This window comes from Micropterus dolomieu, linkage group LG13 (genome assembly GCF_021292245.1).
Source record: "Micropterus dolomieu isolate WLL.071019.BEF.003 ecotype Adirondacks linkage group LG13, ASM2129224v1, whole genome shotgun sequence".
Lineage (NCBI taxonomy): Eukaryota > Metazoa > Chordata > Actinopteri > Centrarchiformes > Centrarchidae > Micropterus > Micropterus dolomieu.
The window spans coordinates 9974022-9996740 of NC_060162.1; the positions used below are offsets into that span (position 1 = coordinate 9974022).

General features: G+C 39.9%; 1 protein-coding gene across 1 annotated transcript in view; it reads right to left on the reverse strand.

Annotated features, from left to right (window-relative positions):
• The window catches only part of itga1 (integrin, alpha 1), a 53280-nt gene that overhangs the window by 10386 nt on the left and 20175 nt on the right, over positions 1-22719 (reverse strand). Inside the window, exons 2-17 of the mRNA XM_046066819.1 lie at positions 18597-18717; positions 15216-15325; positions 12678-12766; positions 11321-11435; positions 10427-10554; positions 9407-9555; positions 8027-8177; positions 7682-7856; positions 6987-7060; positions 5328-5475; positions 3773-3918; positions 2833-2976; positions 2449-2697; positions 1119-1249; positions 363-538; positions 96-247 (exon numbers count right to left, since the gene is read on the reverse strand). Of these exons, the coding sequence (XP_045922775.1) occupies positions 96-247; positions 363-538; positions 1119-1249; positions 2449-2697; positions 2833-2976; positions 3773-3918; positions 5328-5475; positions 6987-7060; positions 7682-7856; positions 8027-8177; positions 9407-9555; positions 10427-10554; positions 11321-11435; positions 12678-12766; positions 15216-15325; positions 18597-18717 (2258 nt within the window). The remainder of the gene's footprint in view (positions 1-95; positions 248-362; positions 539-1118; positions 1250-2448; positions 2698-2832; positions 2977-3772; positions 3919-5327; positions 5476-6986; positions 7061-7681; positions 7857-8026; positions 8178-9406; positions 9556-10426; positions 10555-11320; positions 11436-12677; positions 12767-15215; positions 15326-18596; positions 18718-22719) is intronic.

A 22719-nucleotide genomic window follows, 5' to 3' on the forward strand; every position in this document is an offset into this window, starting at 1 on the left:
CAATCTTGTGGACTAAAAATATAGTTTTTGGGTTGATTTCTTACAGGTAAGAAACCATAACTCCATGTGTACAGCACAAAGATCGGGGTACTTGCCGACATCATGATGGTTTCTTGCACACATTTTCTGTCTCTGTCTTTCATTGTGAAGCTCTTGGTAATTCTACGATCACTTTTATCATCCGCGTCAATAAACGAAGCCCTGGCTTTTGCACGCAGAGCATCCAGAGTCAGATCATAGCGGATCCCTGCAGGACACAACAGATAAGAAGACGTGTTGTGATAAAACACAACAACTTTGACAGTGAGGAGGCCGAAAAATGAATGAATGAATGAATCAACATAGGATGCTGAGTGGCACACCTGTAACAGAGTTTAAGTCCTGCTGTTCAGATTTAATTCTGTAGGCGAAACACACTTCAGTTTTCACACACACAGATTTGCGTCCACCATGTTCACACTGATACTGAGACTGCTGCAGGTTAATTTTAACAGGGTCAAAAGTCATGTTGGCACGGAGCTCCGCAACATCTCTGGACCTGGCGAAATGAAACAAACATGCAGTTGTCAGTGGTGCTATGTGTGTGCCGAACTGTATGCATGTATTTCCTGTCTCAAAGAGGGTGGGGGAGGGGGTAGAAGGGACAAGGAACGGATGCATCTTGAGTATAAAACTTGGCCTAAATCCTCACTATCCAACCGCTGCGCTTTCTAAAACACAGCCAACAGTCCTGGAAGAACAGCCGCCCACTGCCAAATCCTGTTTAAACTCAAAGCCTATTGGGAGATGGAGTTTTCACACAGCTTAGCTGAGCCTCTGCCAATAGAAACTGTGGGAGAAGGTCTGCCTGGGAAGTTAAATCATGGTGTGGGCTGATGTTTCAAAACTTTGCTGGTTGAAGTCTGTAGGCTGGTGTCCAACAGTGAAGTGCGTAGCCAGAGGTTTTAACAGAGAGATCATTAGGAAGTTGTTGGTCTCAAGTGTACAAGCCCAGTGGGACATGCACAGCTGTCTAAACCCGAGTAAGACAATGCAAAACGGACATGTAAGATGATGTCTCCGGGATATGGGCACCGCTGCTGGTAATGATTTAAGTGTGAGGATGGGCCATGTCTCACCAGAATAGTGAAGCCCCTCCCAGACCTCCTATGGTAACATCAGTAATCCCATCTCCATTTAGATCCATGACTCCGTGTATGGACTGACCAAAGAATTTCACCTTAACACCGTCCCCACCTGCAGGGATATGCTAAAGAGACACCACAGAATCAGTTACAGTACATTACAGGAAAATTCTGGTTTATTTCATCCTGGCATATTTCCCATAAATGTGGCTACTTTACCCTTGCCACCTCTAGCCACATACAGCCTCCCAAGTAAACATGATCTTTAGATGAATCATTTCAAACACAGAAAGTACCCCCCTGTAATAGCCGTTATGGTTAACTGCGTAAGGATCTACATAGGCTCAACTTGCTGTCTGACCTAACCACCCTGCATATTTTTCAACACAAACTGGTTTGTTTACTTGTGAGTCAACATTCACTGCGGTATACTATCTTCTAACAAAACTCAAATAGCTAAACGCAATGGTGGATTAATAATTATTATGATGTTATGATCACAAGTTTTTTCACTTGACTGTATTTATTCGAACCACAGTGCATTGACGAGAAGATAAATCTAACTGAAGAGTAAAGGCAAAGAATTAAAGGCAACATTTTTGGTAACTGGTGGTGTTCACTGCTCTCTTAAGTCAGCTGAGGAAGAAAACATTTACTTTACGAAAAAGTGGGTCCAGGTGATGCCAAACATCTAGATGTTCTAAAAATGCAGATGTGTCCATGGGTGAGAGTGGTCCCAGCTGTGTAACAAAAGTTACAACTAATGAAATTGTTGCTCTGTTCAACATTGTAATCCTGGAGAAGGAGTTTCACTTCACCAAGAAAAGACAACGTACAGCTGGACTAAATGGTCAGCTCCCCATAAGAAAAGCTCTCCGTATGAAAAAGTGATTGTACAAGTGAAACGCTATTTTACGTGTGACCCATCAGCAATAAACACAAGCAAATGGTTATGCATTTTCCTTCACCCACTATGATCCAACATTACAACAATAATGTTGGGTGAGAGGCTGTATATCCCTATGCAGTTAACCAACATGCTTAATCCAGGCGTCTACTTTCTGTGTTTACTTTCGTTTAGACTCAAAAACACAAACATTTGAAATGATTCAAGTGAAAATCATGTTTATTTGAAAAGCTGGGAGGCTTGTAATGTTTGTCCCGATATACTTTGTCCTTGTTTCCCTGAGTCTGTATATTGGAGGTGGCAGATGAAAGGTTAGCATGACAATTTTTGAAATATTCCAGAAATTTATTTTAATCTAAATAAACAATTCCACATTGTTTTTAATGGTTTATTTAGTGGCACTGGAACTGTTCTCACCTGGACAAATTTCTCTTTCAGTGACGTCTTATCTCCATGATAGATGTAGACGGCCCCTCTGTGGTCGTTCTCAAAAGGTGCACCAATAGCCACATCATTAAACCCATCAAGGTTGAGATCTGATACTGCTGCAATGGCTGTGCCAAACCGGGCACCACATGGCTCATTTTTATTAGTACAGCTGGCTGAATGAGCACTACAACACTGATTGACAGGCTTTAAAGTGAACTCGTGCTCAAATTGTCCGTCCTGGTAATGGAGCAAAGAAAAAACACAAGGACAGCACCATCACAATCTTCTTGGTGTCAGTTTCTGTAAAATCTGACATAATCTCTTTGAATCAAAGACACGCACACAAAATACCAAATTGGCAATCTTTTGTACCTGGTTGAGTTTGTAGACGTAGACTTGTCCCTGCTCATCTCTCTCTGTGCCCATGTACATTGGAGCTCCGACCAAGAGGAGATCTGTGTAAGAATCCCCATCCACATCTAAAGTCTGCAGGACGCTGCCGAAGTAGGAACCAATCTGTACAGAGGAGTCAGAAATAATCTGTCAGTGTTGACCCTTAAGGCGCTGAACTCGCTGAAGCACGAATGTTCACTCATCTGCTTCTGACCTCTATAGACGGGTTTCCGAGCAACATCATCCATGAGATGTGCGCACACATGGGACAGTAGAAAACAAACCAGATTATGAGACCTTAAGGGTAGAGCAACATAAAAACATGTCTGTGTGCCTTAAACTCTAAAAATTACAAAAGTAATGGCTGTAAAATCTCAAGAAGGATACCTCCCAGTTAGCTCAGAGAGCACAATTAGCTATTAGCTCCAACATCTGGTCAGAGCCATATATTTTATTTGGTGCAAAATACTGGAAGTGGGTGGATAATTTTCACAGACCCTGGTGAGGAGAAACATTCATTTTAAGGTAAAACAGCTCTCACTGCTGTGTTTTTATAGCTGTTTAATGAATTATGTGAACATTTTTCAGGCTCTGTGATCAATACTTTACTGATCCGGAAAATATTCTTATTTTGTTTTGTCCAATGTTGTTGTGTTTTGCACCAAAGTTTCTTACCTCTTTGCCTATCTCTGTGCTGCTGTAACATGTTACTTTTCCCTCGGGATAAATACAGTCTGATGTTTTCTTATCTTACTTAAAGTATATTAGTAAGTGCAACATACACAGAGTTAGCTTAGAATATGAACAGACTCATGAAGTATAATCTTTTCAGAAAGACTGATGATAGACATCTCTGCAAAAATACACTGAATACACTTAAACAGAGGGACACCCAGACACCAAACTGGAAAAGGCTCACCTGTTCTCCTTTTAATATCTGTGAGATGACAATGTTGTTGTCTTCATTTAGACGATAGATAACAACCCGGCCTGTGTGGTTATACCGCGGTGCACCTGTGATGTACAGCTCTCCATCAGGCGTGGATGCTGACTGAACATCATAGCCTGAAGAGACATGTGCATACACAAGCACATACCATGTTACATTTAGTGCATCATCAGACATGTACCATAACGTTGCATGAGAAAAACACACCCTGGCTCTCTATGTGGGATATTTTTAATGCGTCCTCAGTCAGCTGTTTACAGCTCTGTGTGGAGGAAACTATAAAACAGTAGTACAGGAAAACACACAGATGTGCATGCTCACACAGTCAGACCTTTCCATATGAGCATGTGCCAACAGCTGAGTTTACAGTGTGCGAGCTTGCACCCACTAGCGCTCTTTCTAATGACATTTTGATTAAATAACTTAAGATGCTGTGGTTGCACTAGGAGCCATAAAAGGCAGCAGGATGGAGACTAGAGCCTGTGTATATTATTTATGTGACAGAGAGAGAGAGAGGCATCTGCTGTCAAAGTTAGACAAATTATATATCTTACTCCTCCGTGCAACAGAGATATATTTATTCTGCAGCTGTAAAATTTCACTTAATCTCTTGAAATATCTATCTTAGCTCTCTCTGTTTAATACAAAAACTATGCAAAAAATAAGGGTTGTTCACACAAGTGTATAAAACTGCTCCACAGTGTGTATTCTCTGTATTTTGTTCAGCTTCAGGTATATGTCTTTGCATTTTTGCTTAAACCCCCTTAAAACTTGGATCAAATCTTCAGTGTTTCTCTATGATTAAACTAAATATGTAAAGTTAAAACTCCATTACTGTACATTTTCAAACGTTGTAATGCCTCAATATAACATGTATAACAAATGTGACACTCACCTAGAATTCATAGAATCGCAATGTAACTCTCATTTTATCGCCTATACCGGCCGCTTAACATGAGGTTGCCTCATAGTGTCCCGCTGAGGTAAGTCATAGATTTTACACAAATTTTATTTAGGGGCTAGAGGACAGAACTCCTGGATTTTCTATGGATTTCTATAGATTTTCTATGTTGCAATTAATACTATAAAACGTACTAGTGGTGTAATAAAGTGAGTTTACATGTACTTTATTAGCTCAAAGTCTTTAAAACTTTTGACAGAACACCTCAAATGTCAAATAAGGTGAATTATATTACTTTATCTCTGAGGAATTTTTAATCCATTTAAAACGTTTACACCACCTACAAAAGTGACTTTTATGTGGACCTAGCGGGAACGCACAGGTGGGGCCTAAAACATAAACAATAATGCACATGTGCAATGAGCCACACAACACGTAAGCAAACCTGGAAGCTAGAAAACATTTTTGACTTATGCGCCCGGCGAGCAATTTTCATTCGGGACTGTGTGCCATCTCCAGCTGCTGTAATACATCCATGGCTTATGTAGGATCCCATCACTTATACTGAGAAGCTGATTGAGAAAATATTCCTCAGGACCTTTAAGATATTACAAGTCAACTCACCGAGGTACCCAGAAAGTCTTTCGTACCCAGCCTCAGTCTTTGGGTCGAAGAACTGGTTCTTCCCTGGAACAATTGTTCCTCCAGCAGTATGCATTACCACTGTCCCGTTCCAGTCATACGCTCCCACTGCTCCCAGTAACACACCTTCCTACGGGAGACAACAGAGGTGATATCAGAAACAGTTGGATATGAGATTAGAAGACTAAGAACAATTTCCTTTAGTATGCAGGATTTAATTTAATTCCCTGTGGTATAAAAACAGAGGTGGAAGAAGTACTTGGATCCTTTAGTTAAATAAAAGTTGCAAAATACCACAATCTGAAAATACCCAATTAAAAGTAAAAGTTCTGCATACAAAACTTAATGTAAAACTACAGAAGTTTTATCAGCAAAATTTAAGTATCAAAAGTAAAACTATATATATTATAACAATAATATTGTTCAATGTTATTACTGATACATTAGTATGTAAGCAGTGTTATATGTTTCAGCTGTTTAAGTAGAGATCTTTTAAATACTTTATATGCTTTTGGGTGGATTAATCTATAAAATTATATTATATTTACTAAACATACATTTTTTAAATCTTAAATCTGAACCTGCAAAGTTACTAGTACCTAAAGCTGTCAAATAAATGTAGTGTAGTATTAGCCACCTCTTATATGTGGTGGAGATGGAGAATAAAGTAGCATAAAATACTAAGTATTAGTACAAGTACCTCAAAATTGTACATAAGTACAGTAGTGGAGTAAAGGTAGTTAGTTAGTATCCAACTATCCAAAAATATCCAATAGTATAACTAGTATTGAAACATTTAGACACTGAATTGATTGTCTACAGGAAACAGAATTGTTTAAAAGGAAGGGGAGTTGTAACACCGGAGATGACGTATCATTTCTCACAATGAACTGCATGAAGAGGCTGTTTCCCACTACTGACCATTAAAGCAAGGCCTCACGTGTTTCGCACACTGTGGGACAACTCAGTTTGGTTGTCTTTGTTTTTGTTAAGCTGAATGAGCCAGTGCAGACGCAGAGACAGCGTACACAGTGACTGAGTAGGTGATAAATGTGAGTCAGAAGCAGGAAGAGAGGCGTAAGAGGGGAGCCTGTTTGTTTTTAAATAGACATAAGAAATGCTTAATGAATCCAAAAGGCATGTGAAGGGGCAAAAGCAAGCACGTTTTTACCGTAGTGAACAAACATCTGATTCAACCTCTCTCACCGTCTCTCGTGCTGCACATACCTCGTGTTTGCCTTTCGATCTCTCTTATTCTGTCTGTCTCGCACACTCTCATGCAATCAGACCAAACACAGTCAGTCTGAAGTCTGCAGCAGTGTGAGCAGAGAGGACAGAGAGAGTCTGTGCCTGGAAACTACTACTGACTGAGGTGAATCACCAAAGGCTTGAAGATACACCAGAGATAACACTGGCGCATTGTGTCTGGACAAGTTCATTAGTTGAGCCAGCACACGCACTTGCACGCAACCACATACAATAAACAGTTCCTTTTAAACTAAACGCCTAAAGACATGTACACTTCACTGTGATCTAAAGATATAACAAACTCGTCTCATCTCAGTCTGGTTCAGTGATTTTTCTTTTGCAAATATGGTATTTGTATATTCTTCTCAGATAAATAATTGGATTTAGACTTACCTTAGAAGTATGTGCACTAAACCCGGCTTGGGACATCTCCATCTCAAAGGAGGAGGTGAAATTGCCAGTTGTAGCTGAGGAAGGTAAAGTTAATTTTACCTTTTTTACACAAAAATAAACAGCACATAATTAAATTTATAAGTAAGTATCCGATTGTCACATTACTGATTAACTGTTGAGTCAAAAGAGAGTTAACTGTTCTCTTTTAAAGAATAGTGAGACAATCTGGGAAATAGCATATTAGTAACCCTTTCTTGCAGAAAGTTAGATGAACGGATTAATAACACTCTCATGCAGTAAATATAGTATAATAATCTACCGCTAACTGCATGTTACTTAAGCTTCCATCAATTAGCTCTTCAAAAGCTCACTAATTAATATGTTGTTTTATGTTTTTATTCTACACAAAAAACTGAAGATTGGAGTGCTGTAACTTTTTCTTGGTAAACAACAGTCATAAGCCGGGCTAGCTGTTTCCCCGTTTCCAGTATTTGTGCTAAGCTGTTTAAGCTAACCAGCTGCTGGCTATAGCTTCATTTTTACTGTAGGCCTACAGACAGAGAAGTCAGAGATACAAGTTGGTCGATTGCTCTTTTCATCGGCAAGAAAGCTAGTAGTCATATTTCCCAAAATGTCAAACTATTTCTTTAAAGCTGGGGAGTAGGAATACTAAGGTAAAGTTTTTATAGCAATACCTTCCAAGGCAAAAATCCTGCTTCCCAGAGCATCCACAATGGTTAACAAAGCCACCTCATCAGACACGTTGAAGAAGTGGTCTCGTAGCGGCTGACTGGAGATGGACTCAATCTCTTTGATAAACTTATGCACTTCTTCTGCACTTTTGTTCTGACGATTGTAGTCTCCCAAAACCTGGAAACAATAATAAACTATTTTAACAACATCAGAGCATAAAAAGTATAAACTCATTTAACTGACCCAACAGTTCAGATGAGATCAGTTCCTCCTAAGATCAGAAAACATAGTACAAACATGTAAGCAAAATAATCTGTGAAAACAACACAAAAGTAGTTTGAACCCACAGCAATGCCAAACCTCTCGATGTCATCATTGTCACAGTCTTCCATAACCTTGTTGAGATTATGGAAGTCATGTGACTCTCCATCAGTCACGATCACCATGACTTTCTTCACCCCAGGTCGTGCACCACGCTCTGGCATGAAGGCCTCCTTCCTAAATGGTAGGAAATTTTCAAAATTCAGTCAAAAGAACACAACTTCTGGAGCACCTGCAGACCCTGGGCCTAAAATACTTTATTGGCTATTTCACTTTCTGGAGAGTAGCGGGAGGTTAGCTTTACGATCAGTCCCTGTGGTTCAGGTGAACTCCGTGGCCTGTTATTATACATCGTCATGACAATCTCAGCGACTTTACGATTCCAGATCAAAAGCTAAAGCAGGTAGTTACTGGAATCACAACATTCGGCTGATTATAAGGAAACACCCGAAAAATAATATGAGGCAAACACATGAAATTAAACCACATAGCCTAATCATGGCCGGATAAACCTGTCTGACCAAGCATACAAACATGCGTTGAAACATTTAGAAAAGCCTTCTTCAGCGATGCTCTTTGTTTCCTGATTGCTTTGGGTTTTTATTAAACCTGCCACTCTTAAAAGAGTACACGTCCGAAATAACATTGCATTCCTCTAACATTGTCAGTATCAACATCAATGCAGCAGAATCAGAGATATTGTCTTTTTTATTCCATGCATCCTTCTTCCTTGTCAAAACCACAGCTTTACTGCTTGTCGTGGTTATGCTAGCAGCAGCTAATGTAGCCTCAAGCCGCTAGCTTCAAGGAGAGATAAAGAGCGGGCTACTGAGGTCTGGTAAACTCGCTTCTTTCTAACTCCACACACACAGATTATTTTCATTTTCATACATCTTTCATACACTGTTCACCCACATCTGCCACTGAGTCAGTTTATCAGACATTGCACAACTCTCTCTGGAGCCAAAAGGGTTTTATATAACTTTTTTGTAACATATGCTGTCATTTCACCCAACACCTGTAAACAGACTTTGATGTGTAAAATCGATGGAATTCCCCTTTAAGCTCAACTTTGGCTACATCATAAAGTCTGGAAAACAATGGCTATGGCAGGCCAGATGCCTGCCATATCCATGGTGTTGGACCAATTTAGGGAACTTCTGTGGGATAGTTTAGGAGAAGTTTGACCAATGACAGCCCAGTGAGCAGTGTGTTTGACCAATAGGAAGGCTTCATGTTGATGAAGTTAAGAAACCTTTCTGAGTACATTGTTCAGCCTAGCTGAAATGACATTGTTCCACTGAAATGCTAATTAAAGCTTGCCAGACCATGATGACTTAATCGAAAATTGTGTCTTGGCATTGCCAGGCTCGGCCAAATTAGGGGGAGGGGTTCATGTTGTGTACCTGGCAGTATCAATGCCCAGGAAAGTCATGGTCTTGAAGCCAGTCTGCTGAGGAAGTTTTTCAACAAAGTGCAGCAGATCACGAGTGTTGTCAAATTGGCTCAGGTTGACACGGTGAGTCACAGTCTCACCATAAGACACTATGCCCACCTGGAAAAGACACACACACACACACACACACACACACACATTTTTCTTGTAAACATTATCATACATTTTCCCTTTTCTCTCCTATGTTCTTCTCTTCCCGGTGTCCCCTCCCAGACAGTCTGCTGAGGATGTGGTTGAGTCTGTTGGGGTTGATATGACACAATGTTCTTTATACAGAAGGCAGAGGACTTCAGCAGCCATGGAAGATGTGACTTACAACCACTGGGCTCCACAGTGAGAAGACTTTCCAGTGTTTCCCTCTGGAAAACTCTACAAGCTCCAGCACAGATCAATGTAACCATAATAAAAACTAACCACCCCTTCAAAGAGCGATCCAAAATAAGTGGACAGAAATACACTCAAGGTATAACTTACTAAGGCAAAGGCTAAAATTATTTTAAAGACTAAAAAGGGTTCAATTCACGTCTGCTTTATGAAGGACATCTTACAGTAACCCTCACTGTTGGCACCATGTGGCAAATTCCATAATGGAGGGCACTTAAATCATCATGAGTTGGCAGCAAATATAGTCCTTCATTCACCCTTTTTCTATGTCAGTCTAATCTTATATAACACATCCATTGCAGGGTAGAGATGAGGCAGTGGATAAGACACATGCCTTTGGTGTGGGAGACCTGGGTTCAATTCCCACTGTAATATATCCACCATTGTGTCCCCTAGTTGCTCCAGGGGCATGTGACCTCTGATATACATAGAAATAATCAGTCGCTGTGGATAAGATTGTCAGATAAATGACTAATTAATAATAATTTCTTCATCCATGTGCACACACCCATTTGTTTAAGACAAAGGAGATTTTCAACCGCAATAAAGATTTTCATTTTCATTTTCATTCATTCATGCAACTGACCTGTGAGAGTCTAGGTCCGATCTCAATATTCTCAATGAAACGTCGCAGAAAGTCGATGATACTGGACCAGGGGTAGATACTGTTAGAGCCATCCAGAACAATCACAATGTCCAGCTCCTTCGCACACTCTGAAACAATGCCAGAAATTATAATTAAATAAAAGGTACTCGCAGGGAGTGAAAGAGCACCTCAAAATCAAATTAACACATTATGTCACTTATGTAGGATAATAATGCAGGGTTAAGCAGTACAAGGTATCTTGCATTGCAGAAGTTGTATTTCCCTACTGCAGACTCCATCGACATGTTGTAACTGGTCTAAAATAGGCTAATTTCACCATTTGTCATACTTTCATACTCCAAGCAGAGACCTAAAAAATTCAATTGCCTCATCTAAGGGAGCACAATCTCTTATAATCAGTCAGTTCTTATATTTACTTCTGTTTAAAACAGTGACATGTTAATAGTATGAGTGATTTTAATGGATTTTTGCAGCACTGTGTACGTGTTTGTTTCTGTTAAAGGAGTAGCAGAGAAGGTGACGCTAAAAGAATCAGAGAAACAGAAACAAAAAATGACTGTATACTGTTTAGTTCTTTGTAGGCTGTTTCCTTCCTGGGAAACAGAGTGCAGACCGAGTAAACTGTTTCCTAACTTGGGCATACAACACTGCAGAAGGGCTGGGCTGGGAGGGATGGGGGTCGCAGACACGTTTACATTAAGAAGAATGCTCTAATCTCCCTCGTCGCTGAGGGAGGGTGAGTTTAATGTCAGGATCTTGGGTGGTACTACTGTGAAGCGTAGATTATAATTTCTTATCCCTGACAGGCAATTTGTGCAAATGCCGTCACGTCCTGTGTGGATCTGTTGTGTCTTATTTTATGAGGGTGTGTACCTTGTACAGCCGGTGCCACCGAGTTCAGGATCTGGAAGGAAGAGCTGACATTCGCACAAACTCCTGAGATGTATTGCTGCTGCCCACACATGTAGCCATACTGAGGACCGCACGCCTGAAGAGACAGGAATCATACACACAAACAAACTGAGACTGTAGTTGCTTGAGAAAGTAAAACCGACAGGCTGCTACTGGTTAGTTTTCCACCAGTATGAAGTCACGGTTGAGAGGAGGTTCAGGGCTACTGAAGACAGAAACCAAGAGGAAAGAACTACTCAAACTGAGGATTATACAGACTATTAAAAACCACCATAGTTCCCCTCAGACTTTACTTCTCCGGAGAGAAAAAAAAAGAAGCGGAAAACAGAGATATTGAGTCTGTAGGGAAGTAGGGCTTTAAAATGACCAACAATAACCAGAAAATTTACATCTATTAATCTTTCAGCCCCGTTTTCATAGATTTCCCTGCATGCTCCACAGCCTCAGTGCTATAAAGAGGAATACTGGATTTGTACAAGAACAAGACTAAACGTCTACAGCCATAGCCTCTTTGAGGTTGAATTTGGGCACAGTGGTGCTTTTAATGAAATGCTAACGTCAGCATGCTAACATGCTCGCAATGACAATGCTGACCAGCTGAAATTGAGCAGATATATTATTTATCATGTTCTCTGTGTTTTCTATATTTCACCCTCTTATTATTGCTAATTAGCAACATGCTAACGTTTGGGAATGTCATAATAAATAAATTAGATTATGTGACGCATTAAGCCCCACTTTTTTTTGATTAACTCTAAATGGTGTACAATTCCAGCATATAAACACAGGCATAGAGTTGAAGACTTATGTTAACACTCATGGTAACCACATTAACGGTAAGGGTTGGAGCTGTAGTTTGCAGCTGCACAGGATCTGCTCTCAAAGTCCAACATTATATTTTCTTGGACCAAGAGATGCATAAATATATATTTGTTGACCACTAGAACATTGCGTCTGTAATTTTCACACCCCGTTAATCTCATAATCATGTATAAATACAACTTTACTGGAGTTCATAACCATAAACCTAATGGGCGTTGCCACCTACTACTTTCATATACATTTCTACAGTTGATTCACAGTATCCTGTTACATTCCCAGGACGTGATGGACTCACTGGGAAACATGGAGGATCAAGCCTACTGTTTCCACAGAGAGAAAAGGTCTATTAAAACATATACTAGCTGCCCAGTTTTCTTGCAGTAAAATATGCAAAGTTCAGTCTTCTTTTTGTGTTTGGTATGGACTATAGATCACTCATATATATATATATATATATATATATATAAAACATACAAAAGAGCAGCAACCCCCTTACCAGAAATCCTCCGTTGGGATTGGTCACTAGTGTGGTTCCCATGGTCATGTTCTCCTTGACTTCATGTAAGTTGGGAACTGTTGTGTTTTCTAAGAAAAATATGGAATGAATAAACAGAGTGAGACAAAAAGAGAGCAGAACAGAGAGGAAGGACAGCTGGACAAATTCCTCTTCTGTATTTTCCCACAGGAGGACAACCGCTCACCCTCCTTCCTCACTTCCTCCTAAGATGTAATAACCCGCTGACATGTGGTTTAATATAGGATGTTTCATTACTTTACCGTGCTGTCCCTCAGTGTGCAGCTAATGGTAATTAGTAAAGGATACAGGGCACAAAACAAAATCATTTGTATATAAACATCCTAGCTGCAGTGATGAAGAGGATTCAAATCATTAAACAAACACAACATGTGGCTAAAATTAGCTTGTTATGACAAACTATTGCTTCAACTTGGGAATGCTTTGGATCTGGAACGTTTTTTTTCAAAGGCATCCACATATTTTCACAAACTCATTCACATGTTGTTTCAATTTTGAATCTAGCTCTTTACCAATCCCCATGAGTGCATTTTGATATTTAACTATTTCTGATTCTCATTAGCAGCCAGCTATGACTTTAGCATGAGCTCTCCTTTGAACAGATATGCAGAATAAACAGTTCCTATTTCCTTTACCCATCCTTACTTCTTAACTATCTGATAAAATGAGTGACATGGATCAAGATCCTGCACCCCATGATATGCCCACGTGGGACAGAAAGCAGCTTTGTGGAGCTGCAGAGGAGAACACACGCTTTGTCCTCAGTGAACTCCAGATAACTATCAGAACAAATCAGACTTATCACACATTCCCTCTTGGTCTGAAATTACCTCTTGCAAATAAAAATAAAAAATAGAGGTCAAATCCCATTTGTAAAAGTGACTTCTACTTAAACATATTGATTTATGCATAAAAAGTGTTTGTTGTTTGTGTATTTTATATTTATATTCAATATTTTATAATGATAAGATCAGTATATTAAGACATCCACCATTGCTAAGTAGTTCCTCAGCCTGAATGCATGCAGCCAGAACTTGTAATTGTGCAGCCAACACATTATGTTTTCTGTTTTCAAACATAATGTGAACATATTGCACTGCTGTATAGCTGTTCAAAATGTTTCCAGTATTTCATAGTCCTGGCATAACCACCTTTCAATTTTATTGGTCAGGCAGAACTGTGATTAAGAATTACAACATAACAACCACACAAATTTTGCTCATTGTGGTTTGGCATATCTCTCTCCTGTGCTGGAATAGGGCAAACCCAGTATAGAGACAGGTCTGCCAATGAGAGTCATCAGTGGGTACAGACCGAAATTGCTCTACAGGGATCAGCATTACATGTGACGAGCCTTTTTCTTCAGTGCAACATGAAGTCTTCCTGCTGGGATGTCCTTGGATTATGTCTCATGTTCCCCAGGTGTGCTCAAGAAAAATGTTATTTTCTGAATAAATCTGAGGTAAAAGCTAAGTCATGCAGTTGCTGCTTCACTTTAAATTCATTCAAAATAAAGTACTGTTGTTGTTGCCATCCCATAAACCACTCCCAGTTGTTTGCTGAGTGGTCTGGCTCTGGCTGCCAGGCTCAATCAACTCCCAGTGGATGTTTTCCAGACTAAACTTGAATTGTGAGATTTTAGGCTTTTGCCCGTCTCACTCATCCAAGAGCAAACAAATACAGCACTCCCCACTGGCGAATGGTATCATTTACAGCCCTGACTGTAAACTATCAGCACTTGAAGCCAATAATTTACCAACAGCAGCAGAACTGTAACTCCTGTAACTTGATAATTCTGAGGCGTGAACAGCTGTGTTGAGAAGTTTGAATCACTGAGCTGAGAGTTGGTGAGCAGATCTACTGTACACACTAGCTCTCAGTCCTCAGTGTCGACACGCAGGCAAACACTAACAGAGGATTTGCAGGCTGCTGACTGGGAGCAAATTTGTGTTTATCTGTTTAATTAAGATATAATTGGAAGGATGAAACATTAAAACCTTGTTTATTTACCGTCTTCCTGTTCTGATGGGCCAAACTTTCTCCCCATGTGACCCAGTCAGATATACAGCAGACTTAAACACACAGTAGACTACACACAGTAGTACAATTACACAAAAACCTGCCATAGGACTGCAACTACTGATCTTCATTATAACAACGTACTTATTTTCTTAATTAATTTATTTGTCTTTAAAATGTCAAAAAATTGTGAAAAGGCAAGTTATAATTTCCCAGAGCCCATGATGACATATTTAAATGTCTTGTTTTTACCAAAACCCAAAGATATTCAATTTACAGTTATAAATGAAGTAGCAAATCTTTAAATTTGAAATGCTGGATCATTTAATTAATTTCCTGATTAATTAACTAACTCTTTCAGCTCCATATAAACACAGACTTGCAGAGTACACAATTGCTGAACACAAAGATGCATATATTTTCTCACCCATGAATACACAAAAAGCAACTGATGAGCATTCAAACAGATAGTATTCTTACTAGGCAGCTCCAGTTTTACACATGTGTTGTCCCCCTTCCCCACAGGACACTTGTAGACATCTCCTGTCCGTTTGGCAGGCTGACCCGACAGCGGCGATCCAATCAGAACCCTGAATAAATAAAGAACAGTTGGGATTGGTCGGTTTGAAATCCTGCTAACAACCACACATCAGCATCACAGTTGTGCAATAACAAGCGCAGTACAAATATTATAGCAGAAATTAAGCACTGGCAGATTGGAAGTGGTGATTGTTTTTCTAATTTCACAACAAATTTGCCTTAATTATGCTGACATAGTTAAAATATAAACACTAGGTTCAGATCGGATACTTTGTCATAATTGGCTTATGAATCTTTGGCTGTCATATAATTATACTATTACAAAAACTATTATCACTTAATTTTCACCTCATTACAGACTACTGCATGATATGTTACAGATGTTTGCAGATTGGTACAGTGCTATTGTACATTGTGTGTCAAACTTGTACAGTAAATTTACTTTCTACCGCTGCTGGTCTGTACCCCATGTGTATGTTCAGTAAGCGCATGTGTTACACACTCATGTCCACGTGCGAGTTTCATAACATCGTGTCACTCCATCAGTAAACTGATGCTAAAAAGAGTAGGTCATCTGCCTTCCTCCAAACACTCAGGCTTATTAACATTCCTGGACTCTAATGGGCCCTGGTCATCTAAAGTGAGACAAAGAGTGGAACAACAACACATTCTCTGCCTGTCCCACTCTCAGATGCCTGTGAGAAACAATACAACATTATTGATTTATTTATAGCCTATACTCTACAGCTGCTTATTCTTTGAATTATTCTGTAAATTATGTTTTAATTAAATGACTAGAGATTTTTAAAGACATTTCACCAAGCCATGAGTGTGTGTGTGCGGTCTTTCTGCTTGCATCAATGCAAAAAAGTTCAATTCAAGAAAGTCATATCTTATTTAAATCTTATTTTCCTGATCCAAGCTAAATTACTTTGTCAGGCTCCATTTTCATTAGATTATTAAACTTATTTCAAGGTACATGGTCCTGATTTGTAGCCAGCATCGTGGCTCTAGGGATGGCAGTGTCCATTAGTCGGGCCACCCCTTTGGTCCACGCTGAAATATCCCAACAAATATTTGAAGGATGGCCAAGAAATTTTGTCCAGATATCCGTGGTGCCCAGATGATTCATCCTAATGGCTTTAGCAATCTCCTGACATTCCCATGAGCCTTACCTATATTGTCTGTTTTCTTGCTAATTATTAATTTATCATAGAAGATAAGAATCACGATTCTTATATGACTTGATTTTTTCACATACCCCAACTTTAGACTCTTAGTTTCGGTCCATTAGATGTTCAATCTGCCTGTATGTTTTTAGCTAAATCTAACAAGAAACAAGTCTAAAAGTCTAAAAAGTGGATAGCTTGATTGTGAAATGATTATCCCAAACATCTTTCAACAGAACTAAATGGCTCATTTCAATAATCATACCAATCTTAAAACACTGAAGGCCATGCATTTCTTAAGTTCCATTGCTTACACCAAATCATTTTCACTGGGTTAATATTTCAAGATTTTGAGAAATAACGCCTCGCAGAGAGTAAGATGACAAGAGTGATACTATGCTCATATTTGTCCCTTAAATATGAAGGCTAGCTGTGTCCCCCTACTTCCAGTCTTTATGCTAAGCTTAACAGTCTCCGGACTGAAGCTTCTTAACGGACAGACATGAGAATGGTATCAATCTTCACATCTAACTCTCAGCAAGAAAGCATATAAGATTATTTCTCACAATGTCTAAACTAGTTCTTTAAAGTCAGGACTCAGGATATGTTAATATAGCTTCAAGAAATCTTATCATGTAATTTTTGCTTACCCCATTGGCAGATTTGTTTAATACTCGCAAATTTCTCTAGATTTCTCATAAGTTCTCTACATAAACAAGCAATAATTTTTTATGTTTGTAGAAGGGGATTTTGTGCAGCGTAGATAGTTGACTCAACAACAACATGGCAATGTTCTGGTATCTATGCTAGCAGTCAAAACAAAACTTATGGCGAGCCAGAGTTACCAGAAATGGAAGGATGCCTCCTCTCCGAAATGTCTCCGCCACATGTAACACATTTTTTCTGTGAAAGAGACTGCTGAAAGGTGTCTCTGTTGATCCACCTTTCAGCACTGCTGTGGTGCACTGAAGAGCTAAAGGGTGGAGGTCTGGAGGAAACATCTGTGACTAATCAGTCACCTCTTAGATATGGCAACCTGCATTTTACATCATCTCATGATCTGCATCTTTTTTCTCCATAATTTTCTCCCACATGGACTCACTGAGGGATACATATCATTTCTAATTTTTTTGCCCCTCCTCCTCTCCTTGAAACTCTCTCTATCATCCTGATTTATCCCTTTATTTTCTTTCCTTCATCTGTTCTCGTTCACTCCTCAGATATCTGATGTCCTCCCTCTGCTCTCTGCCTGCTTTGCCCATGTTTTGTCACGGGTTCAACTTCTTCAATCAGGCCCTTATCATCACTCTGACCTCTTCGGGTAACACTTTTCTCTTAACTGGAACAAAATAGTGCTATCTGGAGATGCAACAGAGCCAATATGTTTTTCAGGGGAGCAATGTGGAGGTTCAGTCACAGCTGGCTCCACTGATTCGCAGTGAGTGAATTACTGTAACTGATCTAACATGAGTTCGATAAGAACATTACTGCTAAACAGAACCAAGTGCAGACACATGGGAAGGAATCAGCTGTGATGCTGCAACAGGTTGGAGAGAAGTAAACTGTGAAATAAAGACTGGAGTAACTGAAGCAAAGATGTAGAGAAAAGACTGGGGGACACAGAGCCATTAACCACACTCTAATAGCATTTAACAAGGTTTTAAAAATGCGCTCCCACACAGTTTTAGCAAGGAGCCACAGATGCTTGGTTTCAGTGTATTTACAAGCTGGGTATGTGGATATTCTGGTGGGCAGTTTACGGTTAACAGCTAGAGTAGTAAATACAAGGATCTTCATTACAGAGGCAGCTGCTCTCGTTCCTTTAGTTTTACAGGTGAATTAGGGTTTGTTCCCTTTTTTAATGGATTTGAATTAAACTAAAATGAATGCTTATCTTACTTAGAAGATTTACTGATAAAGAAAACTGAATAACTATGACGACCACCAGAGCAGGAATACCAATTCGTGAACAAACACGAAAGAGTTCACACGGTTCATTTGACACCTTCATCTGCACACTAGCCTGACCAACATTCACAGTGTTTGTGGTTTATTAAACTAATTTTTCTATCTGTCAGATGAAGAAGGAAATTGTGTAGTGGTGAAAGATAATGACCTTACTTCTTCAAAATGTAAAATTGATGACACTCACCATTTCCCCTCGCTGTTCTCAAACTGCTGGACAGTGTAGCCGAACATGTCCTCCAACGGACCGTTGAACGACAAACCATTTTTCTGGTCCACGTTGAAGGACAACACACACGCCAGCAGCACTGCAGGGACAGAAAAAAAGATTATTTCGAATGCCAGAGACTTTGTTTACTACACAGATTAATGCATTATCTACTAAACTGTTATTCTGGTGTAACTTTAGATTGTCAGATTCATCTAACTGATTTATAAATAGTCTGATCCTGAAATAATAGACTTTTGCATTCATTTTCTCATGTACAAAAAACCATCTTAATAAGTTGAAGGTCAGCATTAGCAAACAATCTTAATTAATATTTATAAAACAATTCAAGAGGCAAATGAAAAATAAACAGAGCTAGTAACAGAATAACTTAATAAATAATAGACATTTGGCCACAATATTTATACTATTCTAATAATATCAACACTATTTAGCAATGTAATGGATTTAGAGATGGTATACAGAGATGAGGAATAAACTGTGTGAACCATATCACGCTAACACACACACACACACACACAAGGAGAGTAATTTTGGAGGACACTGGAGGAATTTCAAACATCAATGTGAAGTACTTTGGTCAGAGTCCAGTCTGACCTGCGAGACAATGGCTTCTTCTCTGCACTATGCACAGTCTGCGTCCGTCTGTCACTGAGATGAGTATATATCACAGAGGCTCTATATAAATCCATCCATGTCTCATTGTGCCTGCACTACAAGGACACTCTTTATATCTACTGTGCCAGGGAATTCCTCCAGTACAATTTATTCAATTCCCGGACGAATGGGAGAGTGCAGAGGAGTAGAAGAAGAGTGGGATTAAAAAAGAACATGCAGACAGAGACCACATACATGGAGACACAAAAAAGCAGCTATTTGTTCTTTGATGATGATGCTTTGTAGCTAATGTGTCTGACCCAAATAAAATAGAGAACTACCATATGGATTCTGGGTTGTGCCCCCTGAAGTAATTATAGACTTTTTAGCCACGCTAGTGGAAGAGCTCAAGGGATAACGGTTCAGTCAGCTGGTGCACCACTTTGGTCCAGTCTGAAATATGTCAACAACTATTTGATGGCTGTAGACTTACGATCACTGTGTATGTGTAATGTGTATATCACTCGTACTGATCAACCCACAAAGAATGATCATCTAAATGCAGTTCCTCTTTGTACTACAAAGTGTTTCAGCTCACTGTTTTGCTTCACTCCTAACTGCTTTCATCTTGTTTCCAGCTGCAGCCGGCAGCTGTTTTCAGCAAAAAAGCTCTAAAAACCCACTGTATGCTACCTATGTAACACAAGCATCAAACAGCATACAGACAAATGCAAAGCTAGCTGGTGAACACAGTGGAACATTTAGCTGCTTATGAGCCAGATGTTTCCCTCAGGAGTTGGTGGAAGCCAAACCAGAGCTAAAAGAAGAGTGAAAATTGGACCAGAAACATGACTCCTGCTAATGTTGTTGCATGTCTGCTGGATATGTAAATAGTAACGTTGCTAACACGTTCTGACTTATTTTATAAAGTGATAATACGTCAATGTTGTGCTTGTTCAGCTGCTCCTTTATGGAATATTGAGAGACATCGGTTTCGCTAGAAAGCAACAAAATGTTACAGCAGGAAAATTAATTGTAAGGAATAGACAGACACATGTTCCATTCCATACATCCATCGTCAACCACTTATCCTGCATACCTGGCTGGAGCCAATCTCAACTTACATTGGGCGAAAGGCAGGGTACACCCTGGACAGGTCACCAGTCTATCGCAGGGCCACACATAGACAGACAACCACTCACACTCACATTCTCGCCTAAGGACAATTTCCGACACACCAATTAACCTAGCCTGCATGCCTAGCCGGAGCACCCAGAGAGAACCCACATGGACTCGGGGAGAACATGCAAACTCCGCACAGAAAGGCCCGGGGCAACCGGGGTTTGAACCCACAGCCTTCTTGCTGTGAGGCGATAGTGCTCACCACTGCATCACCGCGCCGCCCAACTTCAATCTTATTTAAGTTTTTTAATACAACTTTCAAATGAAAAGTATATATATGGTACTATAATTACTGATAATTGAACGCTGTATGTAATTGTTCAGGTAGTACAATCCAGACTCCATACAATCAGACTAGACACAAACTCAAACTGTTGAAAACGTAATCTATCGTGCATGTTAACAGGACATGCTTGGCTCAGGGATCAGAGCATGTATGTAGACCATAACTCAAGGAAGATTAGATGCTTGAATTACAGGCAATTATGTCCGTTGCCATCCCCTCTCATTTCTTTCTAATAAACAGAGGACTTATAAAAATATACTGCTGCCTCTCATCATCCATTCATTTTTAGATGTTGATCACATAGATTGCAGAAGATTTTTTAGATTCCCCTCTGGTAAAGAGAGATACACAGTGAAAAAGGGAGAGAGAGAGAACCAGACCTGCAGAGTCATATACTGGAATCCCAGCCAAGAAATATTATCTCCCCCGTTTGTCCCTCGCCCCTTTCTGTACTTCCTCTGTTACCCCTCTCCATCTCCCAGAGAAGCTCCATCTCCTGTTCCTATTAAACCTGATTATAGACATCCCCTCAAATCCACAGGTACACACACACACACACACACACACACACACACACACACAGAGCTAATTTAGCTGATTTAAGATGGCATCAGGCCAGCCAGGCCTTTTCCATATATCACAGCCTGAGCTCAAGTACAGTTCACAGTCACGCTGGCCTGAGCTGTAAATTACACAGGAATGTCCTCTGTCTATTGGCAGACAAGTCTTTTGTGTATACCAATCTCATTTTGGTGTCCCCTGGCCCAGCTCTGCTCAAATAAAAATTTTAAAAACAGTGAGTTATGTAACTGGCTATTTTTGTGACCTGGGCTAACATCTGTCCTGGAAAACCAATAAGTGAAGTTCTCCCTTTGTGGGTGGAAATGGCCTCATGAGACTCTGAGGTATTGGCATATAAAGCTGTCCATCACTGTCTGGATGGTTCATATTGTACTTTACTACACATGGCGAACAGAGCAGAAGGAGGAGGTGTTTTGTAGCCATGCTAGCAGCATGACTCTATGGCAGTTGGTCTACCACTCTGGTTGCAGACTGAAATAGTTCTATTGGATGGATTGCCATGAAATGTGGTACAGAATTCACTCAGGATGAACTGTGAGACTTGCCTCCATAAGATCAAAATTTGAATCGGTCTGATACTTTGTTTTTATCTAAACACTAGTAAACTAATGACATTCCCATCAGCTTCAGCTGTACTTTGTGTTTAGTGCTATTATGTTAGCATGCTAACATGCCAAACTGAGATGGTGAACTGCAAAACATCAGCATATTAGCATTGCTGTTGTGAGCATGTTAGCATGCTGATATTTAAGTACAGAATCACAGAGCTATAAGCGTGGCTGTAAACTCTTGTTTCAACAGAAATGGGGGACTGGCAGGATACAATGCATGTCACTGTTTATCACAAGATAAAAGCTCATTTTTGCTCACCAGAAATTTCTAATGTAATTTGGTGTAAATATCATGGCCTTAAGACTGCATCGAGCAACCAATGAGTCTGTTTTTGGTCAAGCTCCATGTGGCCCTGATTGATCCTGGCAGTCTGTCAGCCATGCTAACCCACAATAAAACACTGCTGCCCTCTTCGATATGTTATCAGAACCAAAATGACTCCATTTCAGCATTTAACAATTCTGACAGACATCAAACCTTGTAGCAAAAGTAAGACCTGTCTGATATAGCCAGGACAGAAAGCAGCACAGATCAGCACCTGTTGGCCTGTGAGACATCAAACCAGCTATAAAAATGACCCAAGTCAGCACCTGTAGGCTTCAAAGCCTTGTTCAGCCACAGTAAAAACACACACCCGACTGGCACCTGCTCATCTGTAACATATCTAACCAGCTATAATCAGCTTTAAAGCTTAACGCAAATCAGCACCTGTGGGCAACAAAGTCATTAAGTAACCGTGAAACTCAACCTTAATCACTTGTAGTAAGAAACACGTGTCAGTTGTAAAGCTGATCCTAGACAGAGAGTTCAAACAAATCCCCT